This window comes from Schistocerca gregaria, unplaced genomic scaffold, assembly GCF_023897955.1.
Source record: "Schistocerca gregaria isolate iqSchGreg1 unplaced genomic scaffold, iqSchGreg1.2 ptg000586l, whole genome shotgun sequence".
NCBI lineage: Eukaryota > Metazoa > Arthropoda > Insecta > Orthoptera > Acrididae > Schistocerca > Schistocerca gregaria.
The window spans coordinates 64822-92744 of record NW_026061976.1 but is presented as its reverse complement, the minus strand read 5'-3'; the positions used below and the strand labels follow the sequence as shown (position 1 = coordinate 92744).

The following is a 27923-nucleotide window of genomic DNA, read 5'->3' as shown; positions in this document are numbered from 1 at the left end:
GGCTCGTGTGGCTGTGGCGCCGGCCGCGGTGGCCGGGCTGCCGCGGCGACGGTGCGGGAGTTTTGACGAAGGTTTGGCCATTGTGGCGGGTCGTCGGCTGGGGCTGTGGGGGCGGCATTTGGGCGGGGGCGGCGATTCTCGGCGGGCCGACCCAGGCTGTGGCGCGCGGTGGCTGCAGTTTGGCCGTGGTTTGCGGCGCCGCCGCGGCGACTGGTTGGCGACCGTGGTGTCGGTGTGTGTAGCCCCATCCTCGGTGGTTTGAATGGCGCGGGTGGTTGCGGCGCAGGTTGGGGGCTGCTCCGCGCAGGCTGTCGGACGTTGGGCGGTAGCAAGCGCGGGAGGCGCGGCGCGGCGGCGCGGCGGCGCGCCGAGTGGCGGCCGCTCTCTCGGCCGTCCGCGCCCGCCCGCGACACTGGCTGGGCCAGGCGCGTGCGCGGCTATTCTCTGCTGCGCGCCCCTCGCTGTTGTGCGTCGTCGAAGGAGAGAAGGAAGCGAAACCAAGGGGAAAAAAGAAAAGAGAACAAGCAAAAGATGGCAGACCAGGCGGCTACGAACGAGACTGCCGCGGCACCCGCCGCCACCGGCACTACGAAGAAGGCCAAGTCTGCGTCGTCTGCGAAGAAGCCGCGCGCCAAGCCTGCGCACCCGCGCACCTCTGAGATGGTGACGGCCGCCATCAAGAGTCTGAAGGAGCGCGGCGGGTCGTCGCTGCAGGCGATCAAGAAGTACATTGCCGCGCACTACAAGCTGGACGCGGAGAAGCTGGCGCCCTTTATCAAGAAGTACCTCAAGTCGGCCGTCGTGGCTGGCGAGCTGGTGCAGACGAAGGGGAAGGGCGCGTCGGGCTCTTTCAAGCTTGCCGGCGCCGGCGGCGGGGCGGCCGAGGGCGGCAAGGCTCGTGGTGGCGGCGGTGGTGCGAAGAAGAAGCGCGCCGCTCCGGCCAGCAAGGAGAAGAAGGGGGCCCGTGCGGCCGGCGCAAAGAAGGCTGGCGGCGTGAAGGCGGCGACCGGTCGGAAGGCGGGCGCCGCCAAGAAGGCGTCTGCGGCGTCGGCCGCTCCCGCGGGTGCGAAGAAGGCGGCTGCGGCCAAGCCGGCCAAGGCCAAGTCGCCGTCGAAGGCGAAGAAGGCCGCCAAGGTTCCGACGAAGAAGCCGAAGGCGCCGCGCCCGAAGAAGGCGACGGCGACGCCGTCTAAGGCGAAGGCTTCGCCCAAGAAGAAGAAGTAAAAAGGGCAGGGAAGGGTTGGCGGTTGACACCGTCGCCTGGTGGCCGGCGCGCAACCAGAGGCTGTCGCGCGGTCCCGGACAAAAACAAAAACGGCCCTTCTCAGGGCCATCAAAGCACGTCGGGAAGGTGTTGATTGTCGTGTCGTGTCGTGGTCGGTCGGTTGCCTTGTTGTCTGTCTGTCTTGCTTGCTGGCGTTTGTTTGTTTCATGTGTGGATGGTGGTTGGATTGTGGGGTCGTTGGCGGGCGTGGGCGGCGGCGCGCGGCTGGTGTTACACAAAGTGTATTTTACTTTTACCTATTTATTTTGCGCCGCGTTTGTTTGTTTGTTTGTTTGTCTTGGTGGTGGTTTTGGAATAGTCTTTTTTGTTTTGCTTTGCTTTGCTTTGCTTTCCGGGCGTCACGTTTTGTGCCGTGGCCTGTGTGGGTGGCGCTATTGACGCTTGCGACTTGGTTCGGCCGGTGCGGTGCTTTTTTTTTTTTTTTTTTTGGAAACGGCGGCGCCGGGCCGGGCCGGGGGTGGGACGACTGGACTGGAGAGTGAGTGGGGAACTAGTCGTTGCGACCGACAAAGTTTTGCTCGCGACGGAGAGACGTTAGTGGCCCTGAAAAGGGCCGTTTTGTTTGTTTGGCGGTGTGCGGGTTTAGGCGCGCTCGCCGCGGATGCGGCGCGCGAGCTGGATGTCCTTGGGCATGATGGTGACTCGCTTGGCGTGGATTGCGCACAGGTTGGTGTCTTCGAAGAGGCCGACGAGGTAGGCCTCGCTGGCCTCTTGCAGGGCCATGACTGCGGAGCTCTGGAAGCGCAGGTCGGTCTTGAAGTCCTGGGCGATCTCGCGCACTAGGCGCTGGAATGGCAGCTTGCGGATGAGCAGCTCTGTGCTCTTCTGGTAGCGCCTGATTTCTCGCAGGGCGACGGTGCCCGGCCTGTAGCGGTGGGGCTTCTTGACGCCGCCGGTGGCGGGCGCGCTCTTCCTCGCCGCCTTGGTGGCGAGCTGTTTGCGCGGCGCCTTTCCGCCGGTGGACTTGCGGGCCGTTTGCTTTGTCCGGGCCATGGCTACTGCGGATGCGGATGCGGCGTGGAGGATATGCGTGCGCGACGGCGTCCGGTGCTGCCTTGACAACGGGCCCGCGCGCCACGCCACGCCACGCCACGCCACGCTGCACAGGAGAGGGTGGTCCCTCGACTCGTGTAGGAAGTACTAGCGCTGGCGCGCTTCGCCTTCCTCTTGACGGGTGGTGAAGAAGTGGACTTGGCGGTATGGTTTGCTTGACGTTGTGCATTTTGGTTTTTTTTTTTTTTTTTTTTTTTTTTTTTTTTTTTAATAAGATGAAAGAATAGTGAGAGGGATAGTTAGAGAAGCAGGAAAACGAAAGGCCCAATTGACTGGCCGTTGCACGGTAATTAACAGTAACAGGTGACAGAACAGTAAAAGGAATAGTGAGAGATAGAGGAAAACGAACGGCTCCATTGACTAGCCGGAAAAGAAACGTTGAGTGACAGACGAAAGAATAGTGAAAGATGACAGGAAGAGGATGAAGAAAACGAAAGGCCTTCGTCCTGGCCAGATCTTCTTGGCGACGGCGATGACGGTGGCGGCAGATATTTCAGGATGGGGTGACAAAAAAGGAGAAGTGGTAGGAAGAGGAAGAAGTAACAGGACGGGGGGGTGGATGGGAGGTGTCAGGGGGGGCGGGAAAGGAGGTCGGGCCAGCGAGTGGTGGCCAGGCGATGGAGGCGGGTGCCAAGAGAGACAATGAGTGGATTGGGGGAATGACGGGATTGGTCATAGAAGGAGATGGCGGAGGATCGGACACGGTCTTGAAGGAGGGGGATATTGGCAAGGAGGTGAAGTTCACGGGTTGGGAAACGGTAAGGGAGGCGAAGGGCAATTCGAAGGGCACGATTCTGTACCGTCTGCAGGCGGTGGAGATGTGTAGGCGCGGCATTGCCCCACACAACCGAGGCATACTCCAGGAGGGGGCGGATGAGGGATGTGTAGAGGAGGAGGGCAAGAGGAATGGGAAGGGTAGAGGTAGGGTTCATAAAAGGGTAGAGTTGGCCGATGCGCCCCAAGGCCTTCCGCCGGATGGCCTCTATGTGGGGACGCCAGGTGAGGGCCCTATCCAGGGTGACCCCCAGGTACATAGCTGTTCTGGCCCAGGGGGCGGGGGTGCCGAGCACAGTGACAGGGGGATAGGCGACCGGCCACCGCCGCCGACAAATGATGAGTGCCTGCGTCTTTGCCGGGTTGAAGGCCAGGCGCCAACGTTTGGCATAATCGACAACAGAGTCGATGGCCTGTTGTAGTTTCTGCCGGAGGAGCGCCTTGCTCCGGGAGCGAGCAAAAACCGCGGTATCATCCGCATACAGGGCGAGATGCACACGAGGCACGGTGGGCGTGTCAGCTGTGAACAGACTGTATAGGACAGGGCCGAGCACGCTCCCCTGTGGAACACCCGCCCTGATACGACGCCTGGTGGAGGTACCTCCCGGGATCCGGACATGGAATGTACGACCTTCTAAGTAGGTGGCGATGAGGCGCACATGGGAGATGGAGAAGCCGTGCCCGAAGAGCTTGTAAAGTAGCCCCTCGTGCCAGACAGAATCGAACGCCCGGGAGACATCGAGGAAGACGGCCCCGAAGTACTCCCGACGCTCAATGGCCTCCAGTGCTTCCTCAACAAGACGGAGGAGTTGGTGGGTGGTGGAGTGTCCTCGCCGGAAGCCAAACTGAACGTCGGGGAGTACCCGCTCCCGAGCGACGTGGATCAGGACACGTTTGAGATACAGCCTCTCAAACAGCTTGGAGAGGGCGGGAAGGAGGCTGATGGGACGATAGCTGGAAGGGGATCGAGGGTCTTTCCCAGGTTTGGGGATGGCAATCACCTCCGCGTGTTTCCACACGGAAGGAAACTGCCTAGAGGAGAGGATGGAATTGAAAGTAGAAGTAAGGACGGGAACAGAGGCTGGGGGAAGCTGCTTGAGAAGCTGATTGGTGAGTCTGTCTGGGCCACCGGCTTTTCGGGAGTGGAGGGACTTAAGCTCCCGGGCAATCTCCTCATCTGTGACGGGGGTGATATGGTCTTCTGGATCCTGGGCGGTGAGGAACTGGTGGACTCGTGCGGTGACCATTTGGATATGGTCGGGGTCAACGGGGTTGGTGACAGGGGTGAAGCTGCGTGCGAACACATCAGCCAAGGCATTGGCCTTAGCATCAGGATCGCACACAGCCTCAGCGCCGACCAGGAGGGGGGGAATTTGCGGGCGTTTGTGGATGATGCGGGAGACCAGGCGCCATGCGGATGCATCGCTCAGGTCAAGGGCGGAGATTTTTCGCTCCCAGTCCTGACTGCGGTGGGTCTGAATGGCAGCACGGATCTCCCGCTGCATGCGATTTATCCGGCGCTTAGTGGCAGGGTCTCGTGTTCTTTGCCATTCGCGGATGACCCTGTTTTTCTCGGTGATGAGTGCGCGGAGGGCTAGGGGGAGAGGGCGCACATGGGTCGGAGGGCGCGGGGGATGTGGAGGCGTTGCTGCAACTGCAGCAGTGATGGCGGCGTCCGTGAACTGTGCGAGGGTGAGGTCAGCCCCCACCCTGGCGGCGTCGGGTATGGTAGGGAGTGCTGCCTCGACCCGTCTCCGATAAGACGCCCAGTCGATGCCACGGAGGTCCAAGGTGTCACGTGGTGGCACTAGGGAGCCGACAAGGTCGACCGTGCAAATTACTGGGACGTGGTCGGAGGCAAGGGCAGCACGGGTAGTGGCAGTGATAGGGAGGGGGAGTCCTTTAACCAATGCAATGTCAAGGACGTCAGGAGGGCCATTTGTCGGGAAGATGGTGGGGTCGAAGGGGGCAACAACATGGGCGGCGTGGGCTTCCACCACACGGAGGAGGCGACGGCCATCGTTGTTGGTTAGGCGACTGTGCCAGGCGGCATGCTTGGCATTACAGTCGCCCCCAACGAAGAGGGAGTGGCCAAGTGACAGGACCTGAGCAAAGTCAGGGCCGTGGAGAACGCCGCGGTGGGGCGGCCTGTAAAGCGCCACAAAGGTGATGGGGCCACGCACGGTGTGCACCACGACACCAGTGGCCTCTATTGTGGCAAGGGCAGGGAGGGTGACGGGGTGGTGGCGGAGGGAGGCACGCACGTATACTGCCGTGCCGCCTCGTGCTGTCGGCCGGTCTGACCGGTAGCAGCAGAAGTTTGGTACCCTGGCGTTCACCCCAGGTTTAAGGTGGGTTTCGGCAACAAGACAGATGTCTACCCCCTCATCAAGGAGGAACTGCCGAAACTCACCTTGCTGGCGGTAGATGCCATTGGCATTCCAGATTAGTACGGTAAGGCCATGGAGTCTAATGGCCATGTTGGGTGGTGGGGAGGGCGGTGGTGATGGGGGAGATGGAATGGGAAAGGGCAGTAGCAATCTGCTGGGGAATGGAGGTGAGGATGGTGTCTAGTGCCCCAGTGAGTGCAGAGGTCAATGCCTCCACAACACTGGAAATGAGGTCACCAAAGACCGGGTGGACAGGGGAGGAGGGTGGAGGGTGCGGGGAAGGACCGGGATGGACGTGAGGAAGGAGGGGAGGGGGTGGGGGGGGAATTGGGGTGGATACGGAGTGTTGGGGGTAGGGACAGGGGGTGTGGGAGTCAGGAGGGGGGATGGGGATAGAGAGGAGTGGGGGCGGGGCAGGGTGGTATGATCGTGGGAAACGGGGGGGGCGGGGGGTATGGGCGGGAGAGGGTTCCGACCGACCAAGGGCAGTCGCATAAGTAAGTCCACGACGCTCCATCGTTGGAGGGGCGACGGAGCGACGCAGATTGGCGCGGTGGGCTTTGACTGCCGGACAACCCAAGTAGTTGCCCGTGTGCGCCCCATTACAGCGAGCACAGGTAGGGGGGACCTCGCGGGGTTTGACGCAAGTGGAGGAGGCGTGGCCGCCGGCGCACTTGACACAGCGCACCGCACGAGTACAATTACTCGCAAAGTGCGCCAGGCCCTGGCACCGGTAGCATATTAGAATGAGGCGCCTGGAACGGGGCTTCTCCATGGTGACCGTGCAATTGTCAATGGAGGTCAGGTGCATAAGGACTTGGTTGGCTGGGGTATCGTCGGCTGAGACGAAGAAAAGGGGGGTGGGGAGTTTAGTGCGGGGGGAGACTACTCGGGAAATGACAGCAGGAGTAATATTGAGAGCTGTCAGCGCTTCCCGGAGGTCGTCGTCCGTATATTTAAAGGGGAGCCCGCGGACGACAACCCTAATCCGTTTGGACCTCTCAGGGGGGGTGCTGTAGCCGATGCTGTGGGACCCAAGGACGTGGTAGACCTTCTGGAGGTCAACAGGCGTCTGGAGATAGAGGCGGTACAAGTTTTCGCCAATCGTCTTCACTCGGAAATCGGAGTCAGTGACGTGAATGAGCAGGTCGTGCAGGGATTTGTAGGACTCCGCATATTCGATTGTGAGGGGAGGGGGACGGGTAGGATTGGGGTGGGGAGTTGTGGATGGGGGTGGAGGGGGTGGAGAGGAGTCCGCCGCACCGTCGGAAAGCGCCGCAAATTGATTGTGCACCGGGAGGACCGGCGTCTTGACAATGCGGCGGCGGGGTGCCGTCTTCCTGGGGACGGCGAAGCCCTCAGCGTCGGCGGCGGCCTTCTGCTTCTTCCCACGAGCGGCCTCGGAGGGGGCAGCTTCGGAGTCGGAAGAGGCGGCCGCTGGTTTCCTCTTACGCGACTCCATCTCGCATTGCATGGCGTCGCCGTCGGCGTCAGCGGCAGCGGCGTTAGGGAAGAGAATCCGCGCCCGCAGAGCGGGGTCACAGGGCAGTCCCTCCTCTTCCGCGGCGTCGCGGAGGGCGATAAGACTCTCTTCTAGGCCCTCCGCGATGTCGCTGTCGTCGATGTAGCCAGTGACGGAGTCACTGTCCGACTCAGAGACGCAGACGGCATCGGAAATGTCTGGCATATCGAGTGGGGCGGGCGAGGGGCGGGGGACACTCGTGGAACACTGCCTTTGCCTCGGCGCGCGCGGGCTGGTCCCACGTGAAGGGGGCCCTGACGCGCCATTTGCCCTATCTAACTCCCTAAGGGCGGCTTCATCGATTCCTGAATCGATGCCGCATCGCCCAGTTGTGACGTCCAGTGTAGGCTGCGACGGCGGCAGTTCGCCGCCGGGGGACGCAGCACTTCCTCCTGCAGCTGGAAGAACCGGAGAATCGTCCAATTCGTGAGCCGGGTGAATGCGCCGGGTTGTCTTCAGTGGGGGGCCGGATGGGGCCGCCGACGAAGCAAGCTCCGCCTGGCGGCGATCCGCCACACCCTCAGCTCCTGTACATGCGTTCGATTGGTTCGACATCGCAGCTCGGAATGGGCCCGCGCGCCCCGGGTGCTGCGCTTATATGCCCTCGGTGCGCGGTGGTGGGGGGAGGGGAGGGCGGGCCGCGGGGCCCCAGAGTCTATATAGGGGGGCGGCGCGCGCGCTGGGCGCCACAACCGTAGCCGACTCGCTAGCGCCGGGTGAGGAGCTTGCCTTGCTTTCTGTTTTTTTATATTATTGTGGTTGAGACGCTTGAAGAAGAAGAAGAATGACAGGCCGCGGCAAGGGAGGAAAGGGGCTCGGCAAGGGTGGCGCCAAGCGGCACCGCAAGGTGTTGCGCGACAACATCCAGGGCATCACGAAGCCCGCGATCCGCCGCCTGGCGCGCAGGGGCGGCGTGAAGCGCATCTCTGGTCTGATCTACGAGGAGACGCGCGGAGTGCTGAAGGTGTTCCTGGAGAACGTGATCCGCGACGCGGTGACGTACACTGAGCACGCCAAGCGCAAGACTGTGACGGCCATGGACGTGGTGTACGCCCTGAAGAGGCAGGGGCGCACCCTGTACGGTTTCGGCGGTTAGGCGGTGTGAGACCGAAGGAAGGAAGGAAAGAGAGATTGAAAAACGGCCCTTTTCCGGGCCACCACAGTGTTCGGAAGTTGAAAAGTGCGAAAGAGTCTGTGTTGCTGGTTTTTCTTTTCCTTTTTTAGTCTACTTGGCCTTTTAGTTTTGTTTGGAGTTTTTTTGACGTGGTGTGCGGTGCGGTTGGGAGGGAAGGAAGCGTGCCCTTGCGTTGTGTGAGCTCCCTCCTTCCTTCCTTCCTTCCTTCCTTCCTTCCTTCCCCTCCCTCTTTGCTTGTATGCTTCTTGTCGGTGGATGGGCTGTGTGTTGCGGCGCGGCTGAGTGCCGAGGGGTTATTTTTGAGGTGTGTTGTTGTGCGCCACGTGTGCTGGTTAATGGTCGCGAGACTGTGCGTGCGTGGAGTGGAGTGGAGGAGGTGGCCAAGTACGTGTGTACAAGATGGCGGCGCCTGTGTGTGTAAGAAGGAAAAAAAACCGTACACACAGAGAGAGAGAGAGAGAGAGAGAGAGAGAGAGAGAGAAGTGGTGCGACGAACGACTGGAATTCTGCTTTGGACGTAGGTTTGTGTGGTGGCCCTGAAAAGGGCCGATTGTGTTTTGTTTTTGAGCCGAGGCGGCAAATGGCGCGCTGCGTGCCAAGGGAGCACGCGGCGGTTGCCGATTGCGCTGTCTCTCTTTTAGGCCTTCTTCTCGGTCTTCTTTGGCAGCAGGACGGCCTGGATGTTGGGCAGGACACCTCCCTGTGCGATGGTGACGCCCGACAAGAGCTTGTTGAGCTCCTCGTCGTTGCGTATGGCGAGCTGCAGGTGGCGCGGGATGATGCGCGTCTTCTTGTTGTCGCGGGCCGCGTTTCCGGCCAGCTCGAGCACCTCAGCCGCGAGGTACTCCATGACGGCGGCGAGGTAGACGGGCGCCCCGGCGCCGACGCGCTCGGCGTAGTTTCCCTTGCGCAGGAGGCGGTGGATTCTGCCGACCGGGAACTGGAGCCCAGCCCTGCTTGAGCGGGACTTTGACTTGCCCTTGACTTTGCCTCCCTTTCCGCGTCCGGACATGGCGATGGGCTAGTTTCGAAAGAAGCGAGAAAGAAAAGCACAACGCCCCAAACGGTGCGAGCCGCAGCGAGTCGAGCAGCGGAGTGCGTGCCGGCGCCCGCTCGCTCGCTCGCTGTAAAACGCTGGCTTCATATGCCAGGTGTAGGGGCAGGTTAAGCAGCGGGGCTGCTGTTCCTGCAGTGACATCTTCAGGGTGCTTTTATTCCTAACAGAGTGAGCTGTCCTCACTAGGCGTCAGTCATTGCGACGCCATATTTGTTACCGACATCGTGCTGCGAGAGAAATTACTCTCGCAGTAGATCTGGCCATCGAGTCGTTGGCCTGTGGTGGACCTGGCGGCCCAGACCACGAATCAGGCGACTGGCAGAGTGTTCTGCATCGCTGTAGAACACCCTTGCGATTTGCCGGAAGCGATCCCGTAGGAAAGGGATGCCCGCTTCCTCATGGAGCAGCCTTGCTGGGTAGCGAGGCGGCTTGTGGAGCGCAAGTCGCAGCGCCCTATTTTGCACGCGTTGAAGCGTCGCAAGGTGCGTCGCTGCCGCGTTACCCCACACCACGGCCGCATATTCCAGTACCGGTCGGACGAGGGACAGATACATGGTGAGGCCGTGGCGTGGAGGAAGCGTCGATGAGGGGTTGAGTAATGGGTAAAGCGCACGAAGGCGCCCCACTGCCCGCCCTCTGACGTCGCGGATGTGTGGCAGCCACGTCAGGTGTCTGTCCAATGTCACTCCGAGATATTTGCCGGTCCGCAACCATGGAATGGGGCCCCCCATGATCGTGACCGGTGGTAGGTCCGGTGGCATCATCCTTCTGCTAAAGATGACAGCCTGGCTCTTCGCAGCGTTAAACTTAAGGCGCCATTTCGTTGACCAGGCACCCAGGACGTCACATCCGAGCTGGAGGCGGCGGCGCATCTCGGCCGCGTTCATGCTGCGGGTGAACAGCGCCGTGTCGTCAGCATAAAGCGCCAACTCCACGCGTGCCACCCGCGGGGCGTCGGCGGTGTACAGGGAGTACAGCAGGGGACCGAGGACCGACCCCTGCGGCACTCCCGCCCGAATCTGCCGGTCGGTGGATGTGCCCTCATCAGCTCGGACGTGGAAAGTCCGCCCCGAGAGATACGAGCGCAGCAGGACCACGTGCGACGTCGGTACCCCGTGCACAAAAAGTTTGTACACGAGGCCGTCGTGCCACACGCAGTCGAAGGCTTTGGAGACGTCGAGAAGTACCGCCCCTAGGTACTCTCGCGTCTCCAGCGCACGCATCGCCTGCTCCACGAGGCGCAACAGCTGCTGTGTGGTAGAATGGCCCCGCCGGAAACCAAACTGCTCTTCGGGAAGGAGTTGCTGCTCTGTCACGATGCGCAGCAGCCGCTCCACGTACAACCTCTCAAACACTTTTGAGAGGGACGGGAGCAGACTGATCGGCCTATAGTGCGCTGCCTGTCGCGGATCCTTGCCGCTCTTGGGGATGGCAACCACTTCCGCATGTTTCCATGCGGAAGGGAAGGTCCCAGTGCGGAGGATACTGTTAAAGATGTCCGCCAGAGATTGGTGTACCTCCGGCGGTATCATCCTCAACAGGTGGTTGGTGACACCATCGGTGCCACCCGCCTTCCTCGGATTGAGGCGACGGAGCTGCAGGTCCACTTCCTCGGGTGTTATCTCCTCGATCACATCGTCAGCCTCCCTTGCAGCGAGGAAGACCGGCAGGCGATCCTCCACCAGACGAACATGATCGGGATCGAGCACACCATCAACAGGACGAAAATTTTCCGCGAACGTGTCCGCGAGGATGCTGGCTTTAGCATCCGGCTCGCAGACAACGTCCGCGCCCGCATGGAGAGGCGGGACTCGCTGGCGACGACGAAGGAAGCGCTTGGCGGTCCGCCAAGCACTACCATCTGTCGTAGTTAGGGTGGCCACCAAGCCCGCCCAGTCCCGATTCCGATGTTCATCGATGGCTGCCCGAATCTCGCGTCGCGCCCTGTTGAGGCGGCGCTTCGTTTCTGGCTGCCGTGTGAGCTGCCACTCCCGGAAGAGGCGACTCTTGTTTGTTATCGCCTCCAGGATAGGCGGCGGGAGTTGGCGCGACATGTCTCGCGGCCGGTCCGGCCGCCTGGGGGTGGCCGCCTCCGCCGCAGCTAGTGTATGCCGCGTGAAGAAGGCTAACGCTTCTTCAGCCCCATGCACAGCGGGATCTGGCGCGCCCTCGAGTCGGGCAAGGACCTCGTCACGGAAGCGCGTCTCGTCGATGCCACGGAAGTTGCGGCGGACGGACGGCAGAGATGCACCGATGACGTCCATGTCGAAGACCACCGGGAGGTGATCGGACGACATGGCACATCGAACGGTGACCGAAGTGAAGTGCCCAACACCTTTGAGCACGGCGATGTCGAGCACATCTGACTGGCCTCGATGGGGGAAGACAGTGGGATCATAAGGCCCCAGTACTATCGCGCCATGCCGCTGTGTGGCGCGGAGGAGTCGGCGGCCGCTGGCATTGGTAACGCGGGAGTTCCACTGCGTGTGCTTGGCATTCAAGTCACCCGCAATGAAGACTTTCCCGCGCAGAGCCAGCAGGGCGTCGATGTCGGCCTCCTGAAGCAGTCCCCTCGGCGGCCTGTAGGCCGCAACGAAGGTGATCACCCCTGCCGTCGTGGTGACAGCCACCCCAGTGGCCTCCACTGCAGTGAGGGGCGGAAGCTGAACGTCATGGTGCTTGAGGGACGCCTTGATATAAATAGCCGTCCCCCCGCCATGCGTCAACCTGTCGGTGCGGTAGCACCGATAGTTGGCCACCTTGACATGTGTCCCCGGCTTCAGGAAGGTCTCGCACACGAGGCAGATGTCAATTGCCTCGTCGCGCAAGAACTCCCTGAATTCCCCTTGTTGGGGGACCAAACTGTTTGCGTTGAAAGCGCAAACGGTGAGGCCATGAATGTGGCGATTATCCATGACGCGGCGGGGTTGCAACGCCGGCCTGAAGGGCAGACGTGACCGCGGTGACGAGCACCGGTAGCTGCTCGAGCAGCTGGCTCAACGACCGCAAGAGCGAACGGAGCTCGGCTGCATCGGTGGCCGAGGGGGCGGCGTTGGCCGCTGGGGGGGCCTCCGCCACTGGGGAGGCCGGTTGCGGCAACTCCGTAGCAGACGACTGCCGCGGAGCGTCGGCAGCCGGTTGCGGCGTAGCACGAGGTGCCGTCGTCTGTTGTGGCAGTGTGTCATCGGCATTCCAGCGTGCAGCGGCATGGGTGGCCCGGCCCGCGCGCCGGCGACGCCTGCGCGGGGCGGCAACCCGCGCGCTCTGCGTGGGTGGTGGGTTGGCCTCCCCCCCGGGCGAAGCCGGGGACGGCGCGGCCGGTTGCCTCGTCTCGCCCGCCGCCAGTTCCGAACGTCTGGCGGTGGCGGCTGATGGTCCGCCCTTGGTGGCGGCAGCAAAGCTGGTGGACGGGTGCACCTTACGAGAAGGAGCAGCCCCTCCGCTCCGGTGGTTTCGGCCCCTTTTAAAGGCCGAACAGCCTCTGTAGCTGGCAACGTGCGCGCCGCCGCAGTTGCAGCACGTCGGCTTCTCTTCCTTGGCGAGCCCGCAAGACTTGCTCTCGTGCTGTCCCGCGCATTTGACGCAGCGGGGCAACATAGAGCAGTAGCGGGAGACATGGTCGAGCCTCTGGCAGGAAAAGCACTGGGCCCTCTTGCCTTTGGCCCGGAGAGGTTCCACCGCGACCCTGACCCGGCCGACTCGCTGCACCTGGAAAATCTTCCGATTTTCCAGGTTGTCGACGAGGACAACCTGGTACAGTGGCATGTCGCGGTGCGTGCGTGGGGACTTCATCAGTCCGGTGGACCGGACGCCGAAGCCCATGTCCTCGAGTTCTTCTCTAAGATAGTCCGCCCCAAACTTGAGTGGAAGGTGGCGGAACACCACCTTCAGAAGTTTGAGCGGCTCAGAGGGGTGCGTGTAGCACGGGAGGCCATCTCTGGAGATGGTGTCCATCACCGCGCGGTACTCCTCGTTGGAGGACACCGTGACCTTGTAGAGGTCACGGCCAGCAGTCTTGACAGTGGCGGACGTAGCCGCCCTGTCTAGTTTTTGCTGGAACTCCTTGTACCCGCCCGCCCATTGGATGACGATGGGCGGGGGCTTCTTTTGGGCCGACACAGGAGGCGCGGCACCATCTTCAGTCGCGTCCACACTGGCCCCTGCGAACGCGTTGGCGGTCGGCAGCGGCGTCGGTTGCTGCAGCGCAGCAGCCCTGGCAGTGCGCCGCCTGGGAGGGGCGACAAAACCATCCTCATCCGGCTGCCGGGAGGTGGCAGGTGGACGAGTGGGCCGCCGCGTCTTCGTCGGTCTCGGCGAGGCGGCGCTCGCGGAGGAGCCCGCGATAGTCGTCCCAGACTCCGTGGTGGAAGGGCGGGAAGCCCTCGAGGCCTTCTTCCGCGGCCTCGCTGTGTCGGACGTCTGAGAGGGAGTGTCGGAGTCGTCATGCGTCATAGCCCGGCGCTTTCTGGGCGCACGGGCAGCGTCAGAGTCAGTGTCACGGCGCTCTGACTCGGCTATGGCCTCAGCCAAATTTGCGTCAGGCAGGTCGATATCCTGCATCTCGGCGGCCGCAGCTAGCGTAGCCACGGGCTCTTCTCGTGTCTTGGGGGCCAGGGGTGCAGCCGGGGGCACATCGACCTCTTCAGTGGTCGAGGCCAGCGGCGCAACTCCCGCCGAGGCCGCCACCGCCGGGACCGCAGACTCGCGCAATTCAACCGGCGGGGCTCTCGGTGGCACACCCGACACTTGCTGCCTCGTGTACGGCAGAGTGGCACCCTTCCGAATGTGACAGAAGGCGAGTATAGTCGCCTCGTCGTCCTTTCGACCCGGGTAGGAACCCCCGTGAGCGAGTTTGTTCATAAGAATGAACACTCGATCACGAGAGAGCACATCAGAATCCGAAGAGTCATTCCTGTCGTGGTCAGTTGTCGTAAGCCGGTTCGTCATAAGTGGGGGGCCGGATGGGGCCGCCACCGGGATCAGCTCAGTCGCCTGAGCTGGCCCCGACGGGCGGCGATCCGCCACACCCTTCGCAGGTAAAGCAACCTCTCTCAACGACATCGCGAACAGCACTCGGCGTGTGCGTGCGTGCGTGTGCGTCGTGTCGTCGTCGCGTGTGCGTGTGCGTGCGTGCCGGCGCCGGCGGGGTGGGGGTCCTTTATGGGCTCGGGTGCGGCGGCCGGTTGCGCGCGCGCCCCATTGGTCGGCGGCCGCAGCAGGGCGAGCTGGTAAAGGTGCGGCGGCGGCGTGCGGCGGGTGCCACTGTGTGGGGAGACGCTGACTGGAGCGGAGCGCTTGACTGACTGACTGCGCGTGCCTGCCTGCCTGTTTGTTCGTGATGCCGCCCAAGACTAGCGGGAAAGCCGCCAAGAAGGCTGGCAAGGCGCAGAAGAACATTTCGAAGGGCGACAAGAAGAAGAAGCGCAAGAGGAAGGAGAGCTATGCCATCTACATCTACAAGGTGCTGAAGCAGGTGCACCCTGACACGGGCATCTCTTCGAAGGCGATGAGCATCATGAACAGCTTCGTGAACGACATTTTCGAGCGCATTGCGGCCGAGGCTTCTCGCCTGGCGCACTACAACAAGCGCTCGACCATCACGTCCCGCGAGATCCAGACCGCTGTGCGGCTCTTGCTGCCTGGCGAGCTGGCCAAGCACGCGGTGAGCGAGGGCACGAAGGCGGTGACCAAGTACACGAGCTCCAAGTAAGGAGGTGGCTCTTGGAAATGGGAGGCTCGTCCGCGGCACGGCGAAGGAAAAAAAAAAAAAAAAAAAAAAAAAAAAAAAAAAAAAAAAAAAAACGGCCCTTTTCAGGGCCACCAAAATGCCTTTGCGGGAAGGGCGGAATTGTTGTTGTTGTGAGCGGGTGGACGGGCGGCACAGCTGTAGCTGTAGCTTGTGGTGTGGTGCGGCGCCGGCGCCTTTGGTTTTGGTGTGACGTTGGGGATACGCACTTTAGCCACAGCCGGGTCGTGGGCGTGGGTGTTTCGAGACGTGTTGGTGTTAGGGGGGCGGATCGCTGGAGTTGGCTTGTTTGATATATATTTTTGTTTTTGTCCCCTTTGTATGGTATGGCCGGAGGTGTGGAACGGAAAGCAAACCGCGACTGTCGGATGTCACACCGTTGGTGGCGAGGGTGAGAAACACGTTGCCGCCTACAGCTGCTTCTACGCCGAGCGGGTGCGTTAAGTTAGTTGGTTGGTTGGGCGACGTAAAAGTGGAGCGTGGAGGTGTGTGTGAACGTGAGGTGACACGCATTGTATTGCATTGTATTTGTACGCGCGAGGTGAGTTAGGAGACCACGCGCCACGACGTACGGTGCCCTCTTTCGACCTGACGTCTGACGTCTGGTTTTTGTTTGTGGAGGCGGTGTCGTCATTCTGGATGTACGTGTATTTTCCGCTCAGTTGAGTGAGGTGACGCGAGACGACGGCGTCGGTGGTGTTTTTGTTTTGTTGTTGGCGCCCCGGGGATGAAGAGGGGCACCCGACGGTAACGAGAGGTTGCACTTTGTGATCGGTCGAATGTCCGGGGAGCGAGGAATAGGGTGGGGGGTTGAAAAGAAACGCCAGTGTAGGGCAACGGGACGGTGAACGTTCCCGTGGTGTCGGAGGTGTGCAGTGGGGGGGAGGAAAAAAAAAAAAAAAAAAAGCGCGTAACGGCGCGGCTGCCGTGGTGGAAACGTTCTCTCCAACTGTGGTGGTGTCCCCTGTGTGTTTTGTTGTTCTCTATATCGTGTGTCCCCTCGCACAAGACGCTCTCTGGGCGGGTTTGATTCATTCATTTTTGCATTGTCACGTAGCGTAGAATGGTGGAATGCGCAAGAGTTGAGTGAGACTGGCGACGGTATATGGTCTGAGCAGCGTCAGCTGCACTGCACACTCCCCGGAAAAGAATCTTGGATGCCGTGCTAACTGAAATTTGGTGGACGGGGTTCTCAAGGCCTGTTTTCCTATTTTGTTGTCTGTCTGTAGTTAAGATGGTGAAATGACGTCGAAGAAGCAGTATTGTGCTCACAGAAACGGAAACAAACTGTTATGGAAATGCCCTAGTTTGATGAAAGGAAATGTGTGTTGAATATACAGGATGGTAAAGACCAAGTGCGTTGAAAGAAACGTTGTGAAGGAACGAACGTTCCCTGAATTGGTTTCTTTTTGTTCCCGAGTTGTGTACAATGGACGACGGTTGTGCCATATCGCAGCATTGCATCATCCCCAGGTTTTATTTCAATTGAGCGATAAAAAAAGGAAAAAGAGAAGAACAAGAACACTATCGAAATGGTCTATGGTGTGTGACCCACAATTGTTGTCTTTAAATCACTTACCCAACCATGTCGTAAAAATATTTATTTATTTTTTTTTTTTTTTTTACAGTGGCTGCCCAATGACCTAGATGTAACAGAGAGAGAGAGAAACACATGGCGTGTCAGATGTTTGTTTTCTTTTCCCCCCCGTCAAGTGGCAAATGCGAACACCGTCAGCTGTAATTGACGATCGACACTAGTATGGCGCGAAAAGGGGGTGCGACCTGTGCAGTTGTGGGTGAAACTTTGGGTGATGGGCTGTCATGCGGCATCGCGTGCGTTCATTACCCCTCGGCGGCGGCGGCGGCGCCGCAGCTCCGTCCAGCTCGCGCTCTCGGAAACAACCCTCTCGTAATGCCGCGTCTCCTCCGTCACTGCAATTTTCAAAGGGAAACCTGTGTGGCCGGTGGGGGTGTGTCAACCGTTGGGCTCAAGCTCCGCCGACAAAAAGTGTTGAGTGTATCCAGTGTGAGAGAGGTTGACGCTTTTCGTGGTGTGTGTGTGGCAATGTTTTGAAAAGTTTGCAACGTACGTTAAGAAGTGTTGACGCTGAAACTTGCGGGCTGTGTGGCCCTGGTGGTTGGCTGGCTGGAGACGCGGGCGTGTCCAGTCGGTCGGTTGTTGTGGCTGAAAGGTACGTATACGGTTCCGCCGTCCCGTCGGAACTGCCTCTGTCTGGAAGGTATGACGTGACGTGCAGTTTTTATTAGGTCAGCCTTGTTGTGTATTGTTCCATTTGTTGCTCACTCGTCACCCGTATTTGGTGTGGCGATGTATGTGGACGTACTGCTGGATCAGTGTCAGGGTTTCCGTGGGAGGTGTTGGTTGGGTTGGATTTGCCTGACACGGCTGAGTCCGCAATTGGCCTGCCGTTCGTTGATGTGATATGTGGGTTCTGAGGAAGAATGTGTACGAGATAGTTGCCCTGCCCTGCCCTGCCCTTTCTTTCGCGTTCGTGTGTGCCCCCCTTGTTGTGTAGTGTGGGTTGAACATGGTTCTTTACCGAGTGGGGGGGGGGGGGGAATGGGATGGACGGATCCGTTGCTGTTGCTGTCACCGTCAAGACAACGCACGCACCCCTGTCCTACGAGAAGGTGTGTCAACCGGGGTTTCGGCAGTCGTGTGTGTAGGGGACGGGGAGAAGCAAAGTGGAGAGTGCGGCACGGGCAGAGAGTGGAATTGGGGCGCGTTGATGTTGGGAAACATCCCCCAAGGGTTGCGGGATGATGTGGCGGTGAGAGCGGGGGGCGGGGGAGAAAAGAAAAGCGAAAAAGAACTAAGGAAGAGGAGGAGGCGTGCGTGTGCGCAGTGGCGGGGCCCCAAAGACCTGTCGTGTGGTGTCGGCCGAACGCGAACGCGTGTGCGGGGCAGCGTCGGCACGGAGAGAGAGAGAGAGAGAGAGAGAGAGAGAGAGAGAGCGAGCTGGTCTGATGGGTATTTTTTTACCCCCTGTACTCGAAGGACCGGATCTGTCCTTGATCCCTGCCTTCTGTCTGATTATGTTGGGTAACAAAATGATGGGATGATAGGGTCTCTTGGGTGTGTGTAGATGTTTGTTGTTTGAGTGAGTGTTATGGTGTTTGTATTTTATTTTTGTTTATCATGGTATGTTGTAGTTTGTGGTGTTTTGTCGTGATGGGAAATGTCGTTCTTGGGTCGGGTGGATTTTGTCCCAGATTTCTGATGAGTGGGTGGTTCGAATCCGTGGTTTGGTGGGAAAAAAAAAAAAAAAAAAAAAAAAAAAACTTTATGGATTTTTCTTTGGATGATTTCCGGGATTTTGAGTATGTTATGGTTTGTGTATATGTCTCGGTTTGTCTGGTACCGGCCGGCATCAGCAGCAATTCTGAAGTATTTGTTGTGCACCCTTTTTTTTTACTCTTGTTATGTTGGTGTCTGCGGCCATTGACCAGATTTTCAGAGCCGTAAGTGATGGCTGGTTCCTATGACGGTTTTGAAGATTTTCTTTTTGGCGCGCATATTTATTCTGTTTCCTTTGATGATTGGGTACAGTCTGAATATTGCTGCTGCAGCCTTGTTACAAACGTGTGTAACATGGTCTCTAAATGTCAACCTCTTGTCCAGCTTGATGCCTAGATACTTTATTGTGCCTGACCATGGAAGATTGTTATTTCTGAGGCGTATATGCAGGTTAGGAGGTATTCTTTTTGAATGTGAATCGTATTGTATTGCTTGGGTTTTCTCCGCGTTTATTGTTTTTTTTGGTTAGCCCATTTCTGGATGGATTGTAGGTGTTGCTCTATTTTTGTGACTCTATATTGCAGGTTAGAACTGCTGCGGTAGACTGCAGTGTCGTCTGCAAATAGTGACAAGTGTCCTCCCAGCTGTTTGTTTGTGTATATTGAGTAGAGAATGGGCCCCAGCACTGAGCCTTGCGGGACTCCAGCCTCTATGGATCTAGTGTTACTTGCCGCTCCTGGTACATGGACATAGAATGCTCTGTTGCGGAGAAAAGAAGCAATAATGTGGATGGGGCAGTTGTACTGGTGGAGCTTGTAGATAAGGCGTTATCCGAATGCTTTTCCAATGTCAAGCAGGACTGCTCCAGTACTGTGTCTAATGTTTCTGGCCTGACATATGTGCTCGACTAGTCTGGTCACCTGGTGGGTGGTGCTGTGTTCTTCGCGGAATCGGAATTGTTGTGGGATGATTATGTTGTTATCCTTTAAGAATTGAATTTCTTCAGTTCAGTTTGAATGAGCTTTCCGAGGACCTTTCCAAGGAAGTTGGCCTATAGTTTTGCGGAAATAATAAGTCCTTGTTTGGCTTTGGTAATGTGATGACTCGGGCCTGTTTCCAAGTAGTTTAGTCTGAAGCAAGCATTATATATTGATGTTAGATAGATAATTGATAGTTGCTGGAGGTAGGTGATGTAGTAGTTGCGGTTTGATGGAATCTGGGCCTGATGCCTTCTTAGGATGTGTGTATGTTTGTGATGTGATAAGATACGGGGTTTCTGCGTTTATTGGATTGTGAAAGATGTTCTGATCGGGGCACTTAGGATGCGGTTTTACCCTTCTGAGTACCATTTCCTGGTGGTCATCAGTTTCGTCATCTACCGCTTCTGGTGCTTGGAATTGCCTTTCTAGTGAATCCGCCAGTGCTTCAGCTCGGTCTGTGGGGTCGTTCCTTCCCCATGTAGATGTAGATGTAGATGTTTCGTGTTTAGTTTACGAGTTTTAAGAAATTTCCAGAATTTTTCCTGGTCCCTTTCTGCTTCTCGTAACGTTTCCTCCCACGCCTCGCTACGGTGGTTTTCGGAGCTCTCTTTTTGATCCTCCCGGCCAATTGCTCTGATTTTCGTCGGTCGGCTGGGTCCCTGTAGTTTCTGGCGCGCGCGGGCTGCGGTTGGCGCCTTTGGTGGCAACGGCCGGGGCAAGCAGCGGTGTGTGGTGTGGTGCGGGGCGGGCAGGGGCAGGGGCAGGGGCAGGGGCAGGGGCAGGGGCAGTGGCAGTGGTGGTTGACGGATGGCCTGGGGGCCGAAAAACGGGCCGGCCGGCGGACGGCGGACGGATGTTGAGAGAGGCGGCGCGCACGCGTCTCGCGCGGACACAGGCGCCACAGCGTTGATTGGAAGGAGGTGCGGTGCGGGGATGGGCCCAGGAAAAAAGACGGTCGTGGCCCCTGTCTTGGGTGCGTGTCGACGTCAGCACCGTCGGTGTGGTGTGGTGTGGTGTGGTGTGGGCAGGGAGGGGGGGAAAAGCGGGCTGCGGGCTGCGGGCTGCGGGCTGCGGGCTGCGGAGGGAATGGTGGTGGGGAGTAGGCACACATGTGGGCGGGCGCAAAATCGGCCGGTGCCCGTAAACCGCGGCGGGATATTGGGTGGAAAAGAGGGAAATTGTAGAAAGGAAAACAAGCGGAGGGGGCGAATGTGGTGGGGTGGGGGGACGGGCGGGGGCGAGGCGACAGCTTGCTTTTTCTTTTTCATTTTATTCTGTTGTAGTGTTTTTGTTTTTTTGTTTTTTTTGCGTGTGTGTGGCCTTGGAGAGGCTGGTCTTGTCTGGCTTACGCTTTGGGTGCGTGTGTTGGTACTTTTTCGTTTTTTCTTGTTCTGCAGAGCAGGGGCGGGGCGGTGGGAACGGCTGGCTGGCTGGCTGTGCCCAGAGGAGGAGGAGACGCTGGCGGCGGGCCCGGCTCCTGGGGCTGCTGTTGCATGCGCTGTGCAAAGAAAGGAAGAGTGGGTTTGTTTGGCTGGTGAAGTGCATTATTTAAGTGTGGGCTTGCCGGCCTGGCTCCGATGCGCAGGTAGATAGATGCCGGCGGCGACCGCAGGCAGGCAGGCGCGTTGTGTGTACAGAGGGACGAGCCATGTGTTTTGCAAGCAGGACGTGGCGTGCCGAGTGGAGAGGAGGCGGCGGCTCGGCTCGGTTCGGCCCGGCCCGGTCCGGCGGTGCCGCGCTGTTGTCGCGGACGTGAGCGCCCCCTGGCGGGCGGGTGGTTGGCGGCGGCGTGGTGGACGCGTGTGGCAGTTGTGTGCACGGGTTGCTTGGGCGAGTGAGCAGTGGCTGGCGGTGTTGGCGCGTCGTCGGGGAGGTACGTGTTGCGGCCGCGTCTGCTGCGCGCTGCGTCGTTGTGTCGACTGTGTGTGGGCGTGGGCACGTGTGCTCTGCCGAGGGCGTCGTAAAAAAGTGGGTCGCGGTGTGCGTGCGTAGCCCGTGATGATGTATTGTGCGTCGCGTCGTTGTGTGCGAAACGGATGCCGAGAGGTGTGTGGTAAGTGCGAAGCGCGAATGTGCGGCGTTTGGCGGTTTCGGTGTGTTTTCTGTTTTTGCGGCGTGAGAGTGGGGCTGGCTGGCTGGCTGGCTGTTGTTGGTTGCCTTGTGTGTGTAGGTTGATGGCGCGACGCGGAGGGGACGCCGTTTGCTGCGTGCCTTGCCTCGCGTGTGTTGGCGCGCCGTGCATGTGTTTGGGTCGCGGGGGCGGTGTTTTTGTTTGTATTTGGATTTTCATTTTTTGGCGTGTTGTGTCGTGTATGGCAAGGGCGAGAGGAGTAGTGCGGTAGTGGTAGTGCAGTAGTGTCGTTGCGGCACGGGCGTCTGGTGGGGCTGTGCGTCGTGGCGGGGAAGGTGTGTAGGTTGCGGCGATGCGGCGAGCCCAGCCCGTCGTTTGACGGTGTGCCGGGTGAGTTGCGCTGCGAATCGAGTGTGGCGGGAAGGGGAGCTGCGTGGCGCCTGCGTCCGTTGGCAGCAGGGGCTGTGCTTTTGAGAGTTTGTTTGATTTCGGGACGACGACGACGACGACGACGACGACTGGTTGGTTGGTTGGTTGGGTGGGGTGGCGTGCGCGTTTGTCGTACTGGGCGAGTCGATTGCCTGCCGGCTGGCGAAAGGTGCGCCGCCGCCCGTCTCGCGCTCTGTGTTTTTTTTTTTTTTTTTTTCTCTCTGTGTGTGTCGGCTGCGTTCTGTTTGCGGTGCGCGCGAAAACGGTGGTGCCGAAAGTGTGCCGGCGTGGCGTTGCGACCGCGACGAGCCGCGGGCGCGCCATTTGGCTGGTGTTGCGTGAAGAGCGGCTGTGTACGGGTAGTGGCTGTAGCCGTACGTGTACGTGCATCCGGCCCGGCCGCCAGCCCAGCCCAGCCCAGCCCAGCCCAGCCCAGCCGAGTCGGGTGAGCGGAGGCCGACACGTGGTGGTGCTCTGTGCTCTCTCGGCTCGGGGGGGTTTGTGTGTGTGCGTGTCTCGTTCGCTCTCCGGAATCTGCTTGTTCTGCTGATCCCCGCCTGTCGGCGTCGTTTATTTTTACTTATTTATTTTTTACCTGTTGTTTGTTTTTCGACGTCGTCTTGCAGTTTTGTCCTTTGCGGCGTGCCGACGACCCGCCGCGCGACCTTATGAAACCCCAAAGCGTGGCGTGGCGTGGCCGAGCCGCAGCAGCTAAGGGGGTGCGGCCGCCTCGACGCCTTAACCTCTCCTAAACTTCTTTAAGCCCCTTAACGCAGCCACCTAAACTAACGTAACCTAACCTAACCTAAGCTCTTAGGCCAACCCCCAAGTCGCCTTAACCTAACGTACGTGACCGCAACCTTAGCTTAACGCCTACGTTAAGACGTGACGTCACGTCAACGCTTAACCTAACCCTGACGCCTTCTTAGCCTAACCTGACGTAACCTAAGGTAAGGTAACCGTTGAAAGAAAGAAACCACCTTTGTTTTGACGTTGAGGCGTGTAAGGTCGGCTGTGAGGGCAGATTCGGTGTGTCTGTAGTTGGGGCTGGCTGGTAATTTATTTTGTTTGTTTGTTTATCGTTGTTTTGTTTTCGCCTGTGGCGGGGGGGTTGGCGCTCCGTCGGCCGGTGCCATGTTGCGCAGGCGGCGATCGTAAAAAAGTAAAAAAAAAAAAGAAAAAAGAAAAGAAAAATGTGTTGGAAGGGCTGTGGGTGTTGGCGGGCGAGGCGAGAGGAGGAGGACGGCCCGCGGCCGTGGCCCGACGGCTGCGGGCCGATCGGGAAAACGGCGGAAGGCGATGGGGCGGCGGAGGTGCGTTTGTGCACGGCCGTCATCGCCGCACGACTCGGCTCGTGTGGCTGTGGCGCCGGCCGCGGTGGCCGGGCTGCCGCGGCGACGGTGCGGGAGTTTTGACGAAGGTTTGGCCATTGTGGCGGGTCGTCGGCTGGGGCTGTGGGGGCGGCATTTGGGCGGGGGCGGCGATTCTCGGCGGGCCGACCCAGGCTGTGGCGCGCGGTGGCTGCAGTTTGGCCGTGGTTTGCGGCGCCGCCGCGGCGACTGGTTGGCGACCGTGGTGTCGGTGTGTGTAGCCCCATCCTCGGTGGTTTGAATGGCGCGGGTGGTTGCGGCGCAGGTTGGGGGCTGCTCCGCGCAGGCTGTCGGACGTTGGGCGGTAGCAAGCGCGGGAGGCGCGGCGCGGCGGCGCGGCGGCGCGCCGAGTGGCGGCCGCTCTCTCGGCCGTCCGCGCCCGCCCGCGACACTGGCTGGGCCAGGCGCGTGCGCGGCTATTCTCTGCTGCGCGCCCCTCGCTGTTGTGCGTCGTCGAAGGAGAGAAGGAAGCGAAACCAAGGGGAAAAAAGAAAAGAGAACAAGCAAAAGATGGCAGACCAGGCGGCTACGAACGAGACTGCCGCGGCACCCGCCGCCACCGGCACTACGAAGAAGGCCAAGTCTGCGTCGTCTGCGAAGAAGCCGCGCGCCAAGCCTGCGCACCCGCGCACCTCTGAGATGGTGACGGCCGCCATCAAGAGTCTGAAGGAGCGCGGCGGGTCGTCGCTGCAGGCGATCAAGAAGTACATTGCCGCGCACTACAAGCTGGACGCGGAGAAGCTGGCGCCCTTTATCAAGAAGTACCTCAAGTCGGCCGTCGTGGCTGGCGAGCTGGTGCAGACGAAGGGGAAGGGCGCGTCGGGCTCTTTCAAGCTTGCCGGCGCCGGCGGCGGGGCGGCCGAGGGCGGCAAGGCTCGTGGTGGCGGCGGTGGTGCGAAGAAGAAGCGCGCCGCTCCGGCCAGCAAGGAGAAGAAGGGGGCCCGTGCGGCCGGCGCAAAGAAGGCTGGCGGCGTGAAGGCGGCGACCGGTCGGAAGGCGGGCGCCGCCAAGAAGGCGTCTGCGGCGTCGGCCGCTCCCGCGGGTGCGAAGAAGGCGGCTGCGGCCAAGCCGGCCAAGGCCAAGTCGCCGTCGAAGGCGAAGAAGGCCGCCAAGGTTCCGACGAAGAAGCCGAAGGCGCCGCGCCCGAAGAAGGCGACGGCGACGCCGTCTAAGGCGAAGGCTTCGCCCAAGAAGAAGAAGTAAAAAGGGCAGGGAAGGGTTGGCGGTTGACACCGTCGCCTGGTGGCCGGCGCGCAACCAGAGGCTGTCGCGCGGTCCCGGACAAAAACAAAAACGGCCCTTCTCAGGGCCATCAAAGCACGTCGGGAAGGTGTTGATTGTCGTGTCGTGTCGTGGTCGGTCGGTTGCCTTGTTGTCTGTCTGTCTTGCTTGCTGGCGTTTGTTTGTTTCATGTGTGGATGGTGGTTGGATTGTGGGGTCGTTGGCGGGCGTGGGCGGCGGCGCGCGGCTGGTGTTACACAAAGTGTATTTTACTTTTACCTATTTATTTTGCGCCGCGTTTGTTTGTTTGTTTGTTTGTCTTGGTGGTGGTTTTGGAATAGTCTTTTTTGTTTTGCTTTGCTTTGCTTTGCTTTCCGGGCGTCACGTTTTGTGCCGTGGCCTGTGTGGGTGGCGCTATTGACGCTTGCGACTTGGTTCGGCCGGTGCGGTGCTTTTTTTTTTTTTTTTGGAAACGGCGGCGCCGGGCCGGGCCGGGGGTGGGACGACTGGACTGGAGAGTGAGTGGGGAACTAGTCGTTGCGACCGACAAAGTTTTGCTCGCGACGGAGAGACGTTAGTGGCCCTGAAAAGGGCCGTTTTGTTTGTTTGGCGGTGTGCGGGTTTAGGCGCGCTCGCCGCGGATGCGGCGCGCGAGCTGGATGTCCTTGGGCATGATGGTGACTCGCTTGGCGTGGATTGCGCACAGGTTGGTGTCTTCGAAGAGGCCGACGAGGTAGGCCTCGCTGGCCTCTTGCAGGGCCATGACTGCGGAGCTCTGGAAGCGCAGGTCGGTCTTGAAGTCCTGGGCGATCTCGCGCACTAGGCGCTGGAATGGCAGCTTGCGGATGAGCAGCTCTGTGCTCTTCTGGTAGCGCCTGATTTCTCGCAGGGCGACGGTGCCCGGCCTGTAGCGGTGGGGCTTCTTGACGCCGCCGGTGGCGGGCGCGCTCTTCCTCGCCGCCTTGGTGGCGAGCTGTTTGCGCGGCGCCTTTCCGCCGGTGGACTTGCGGGCCGTTTGCTTTGTCCGGGCCATGGCTACTGCGGATGCGGATGCGGCGTGGAGGATATGCGTGCGCGACGGCGTCCGGTGCTGCCTTGACAACGGGCCCGCGCGCCCCGGGTGCTGCGCTTATATGCCCTCGGTGCGCGGTGGTGGGGGGAGGGGAGGGCGGGCCGCGGGGCCCCAGAGTCTATATAGGGGGGCGGCGCGCGCGCTGGGCGCCACAACCGTAGCCGACTCGCTAGCGCCGGGTGAGGAGCTTGCCTTGCTTTCTGTTTTTTATATTATTGTGGTTGAGACGCTTGAAGAAGAAGAAGAATGACAGGCCGCGGCAAGGGAGGAAAGGGGCTCGGCAAGGGTGGCGCCAAGCGGCACCGCAAGGTGTTGCGCGACAACATCCAGGGCATCACGAAGCCCGCGATCCGCCGCCTGGCGCGCAGGGGCGGCGTGAAGCGCATCTCTGGTCTGATCTACGAGGAGACGCGCGGAGTGCTGAAGGTGTTCCTGGAGAACGTGATCCGCGACGCGGTGACGTACACTGAGCACGCCAAGCGCAAGACTGTGACGGCCATGGACGTGGTGTACGCCCTGAAGAGGCAGGGGCGCACCCTGTACGGTTTCGGCGGTTAGGCGGTGTGAGACCGAAGGAAGGAAGGAAAGAGAGATTGAAAAACGGCCCTTTTCAGGGCCACCACAGTGTTCGGAAGTTGAAAAGTGCGAAAGAGTCTGTGTTGCTGGTTTTTCTTTTCCTTTTTTAGTCTACTTGGCCTTTTAGTTTTGTTTGGAGTTTTTTTGACGTGGTGTGCGGTGCGGTTGGGAGGGAAGGAAGCGTGCCCTTGCGTTGTGTGAGCTCCCTCCTTCCTTCCTTCCTTCCTTCCTTCCTTCCTTCCCCTCCCTCTTTGCTTGTATGCTTCTTGTCGGTGGATGGGCTGTGTGTTGCGGCGCGGCTGAGTGCCGAGGGGTTATTTTTGAGGTGTGTTGTTGTGCGCCACGTGTGCTGGTTAATGGTCGCGAGACTGTGCGTGCGTGGAGTGGAGTGGAGGAGGTGGCCAAGTACGTGTGTACAAGATGGCGGCGCCTGTGTGTGTAAGAAGGAAAAAAAACCGTACACACAGAGAGAGAGAGAGAGAGAGAGAGAGAGAAGTGGTGCGACGAACGACTGGAATTCTGCTTTGGACGTAGGTTTGTGTGGTGGCCCTGAAAAGGGCCGATTGTGTTTTGTTTTTGAGCCGAGGCGGCAAATGGCGCGCTGCGTGCCAAGGGAGCACGCGGCGGTTGCCGATTGCGCTGTCTCTCTTTTAGGCCTTCTTCTCGGTCTTCTTTGGCAGCAGGACGGCCTGGATGTTGGGCAGGACACCTCCCTGTGCGATGGTGACGCCCGACAAGAGCTTGTTGAGCTCCTCGTCGTTGCGTATGGCGAGCTGCAGGTGGCGCGGGATGATGCGCGTCTTCTTGTTGTCGCGGGCCGCGTTTCCGGCCAGCTCGAGCACCTCAGCCGCGAGGTACTCCATGACGGCGGCGAGGTAGACGGGCGCCCCGGCGCCGACGCGCTCGGCGTAGTTTCCCTTGCGCAGGAGGCGGTGGATTCTGCCGACCGGGAACTGGAGCCCAGCCCTGCTTGAGCGGGACTTTGACTTGCCCTTGACTTTGCCTCCCTTTCCGCGTCCGGACATGGCGATGGGCTAGTTTCGAAAGAAGCGAGAAAGAAAAGCACAACGCCCCAAACGGTGCGAGCCGCAGCGAGTCGAGCAGCGGAGTGCGTGCCGGCGCCGGCGGGGTGGGGGTCCTTTATGGGCTCGGGTGCGGCGGCCGGTTGCGCGCGCGCCCCATTGGTCGGCGGCCGCAGCAGGGCGAGCTGGTAAAGGTGCGGCGGCGGCGTGCGGCGGGTGCCGGCCAGCCATTCCGAGGTGGGACTGCTAAGCGGACGGACGTGCGTCTACCTGTGCTCCGCGCCGCTATTGTGCTCCCAGCCCTGGAAATACCCACCGCGCGCTCTCGCCGCCTTTGGGCAGAGCTCGCCTCGTTGCTTGCTTCTCGTGTGCTTGGTCGCCGCCTTGCGTGCTCGCGCAATAGCTTCGTGCTTGGTCGTATCGTCGGTGCTGGCGGTCCGCGCTGTGTTCTGGATTTCCGGACGTGGTCGGGTGTGCGTTATCGGTAAAAAGCAAAACTGTCGTTTCTGAAAAGCAAAAGTCGTCTTGCACACTCGGCGCGGACGGGGTTCTAGACCACGTGGGCGCTCACTCTGACATGGGATAGACCGTGAAGAAAGAGGAACATCACGCCTCGAGTAGGTGAATATAAATAGTCGAAATTGTTCGAGAATTTCTGTGCCATAGGTGTTAGGGAAGCTGCAGTCCAGGGACCCGCCGAGCCACATAGTCAAACAGACTGACTGTGAGGCCCTTGGTGGTATCCCGCGCCTGCTAGGTGTAGGGAAATTTTTCCACTGGCGCGGAAATTGTCGAAATATAGGCTTCCCTATCTGAAACCTTATAACATCGAGTAGGTGCCCGCCATGGCGGACACACGTGATCCAACCTCTGTCAGCGTCCCTCATGGAGTGCAGCCACACGACAGTTCACTTCCACCATCGTCATCATCACATTCACATACTTCAATTCATCCCCCCTC

General features: G+C 59.9%; 1 protein-coding gene across 1 annotated transcript; it reads right to left on the bottom strand.

Annotated features, from left to right (window-relative positions):
* Positions 1-6796: 6796 nt before the first annotated feature.
* LOC126316466 (uncharacterized) lies at positions 6797-14277 on the bottom strand (the record flags this gene model as incomplete). The annotated part of the gene is made up of 3 exons (XM_049992756.1): positions 13142-14277; positions 12234-12676; positions 6797-7422 (listed from the first exon to the last, which is right to left on the bottom strand). Coding segments are annotated over exons 1-3 (2205 nt in total), but the record flags the coding sequence as incomplete, so codon positions are not given.
* Between the last annotated feature and the right edge of the window lie 13646 nt (positions 14278-27923).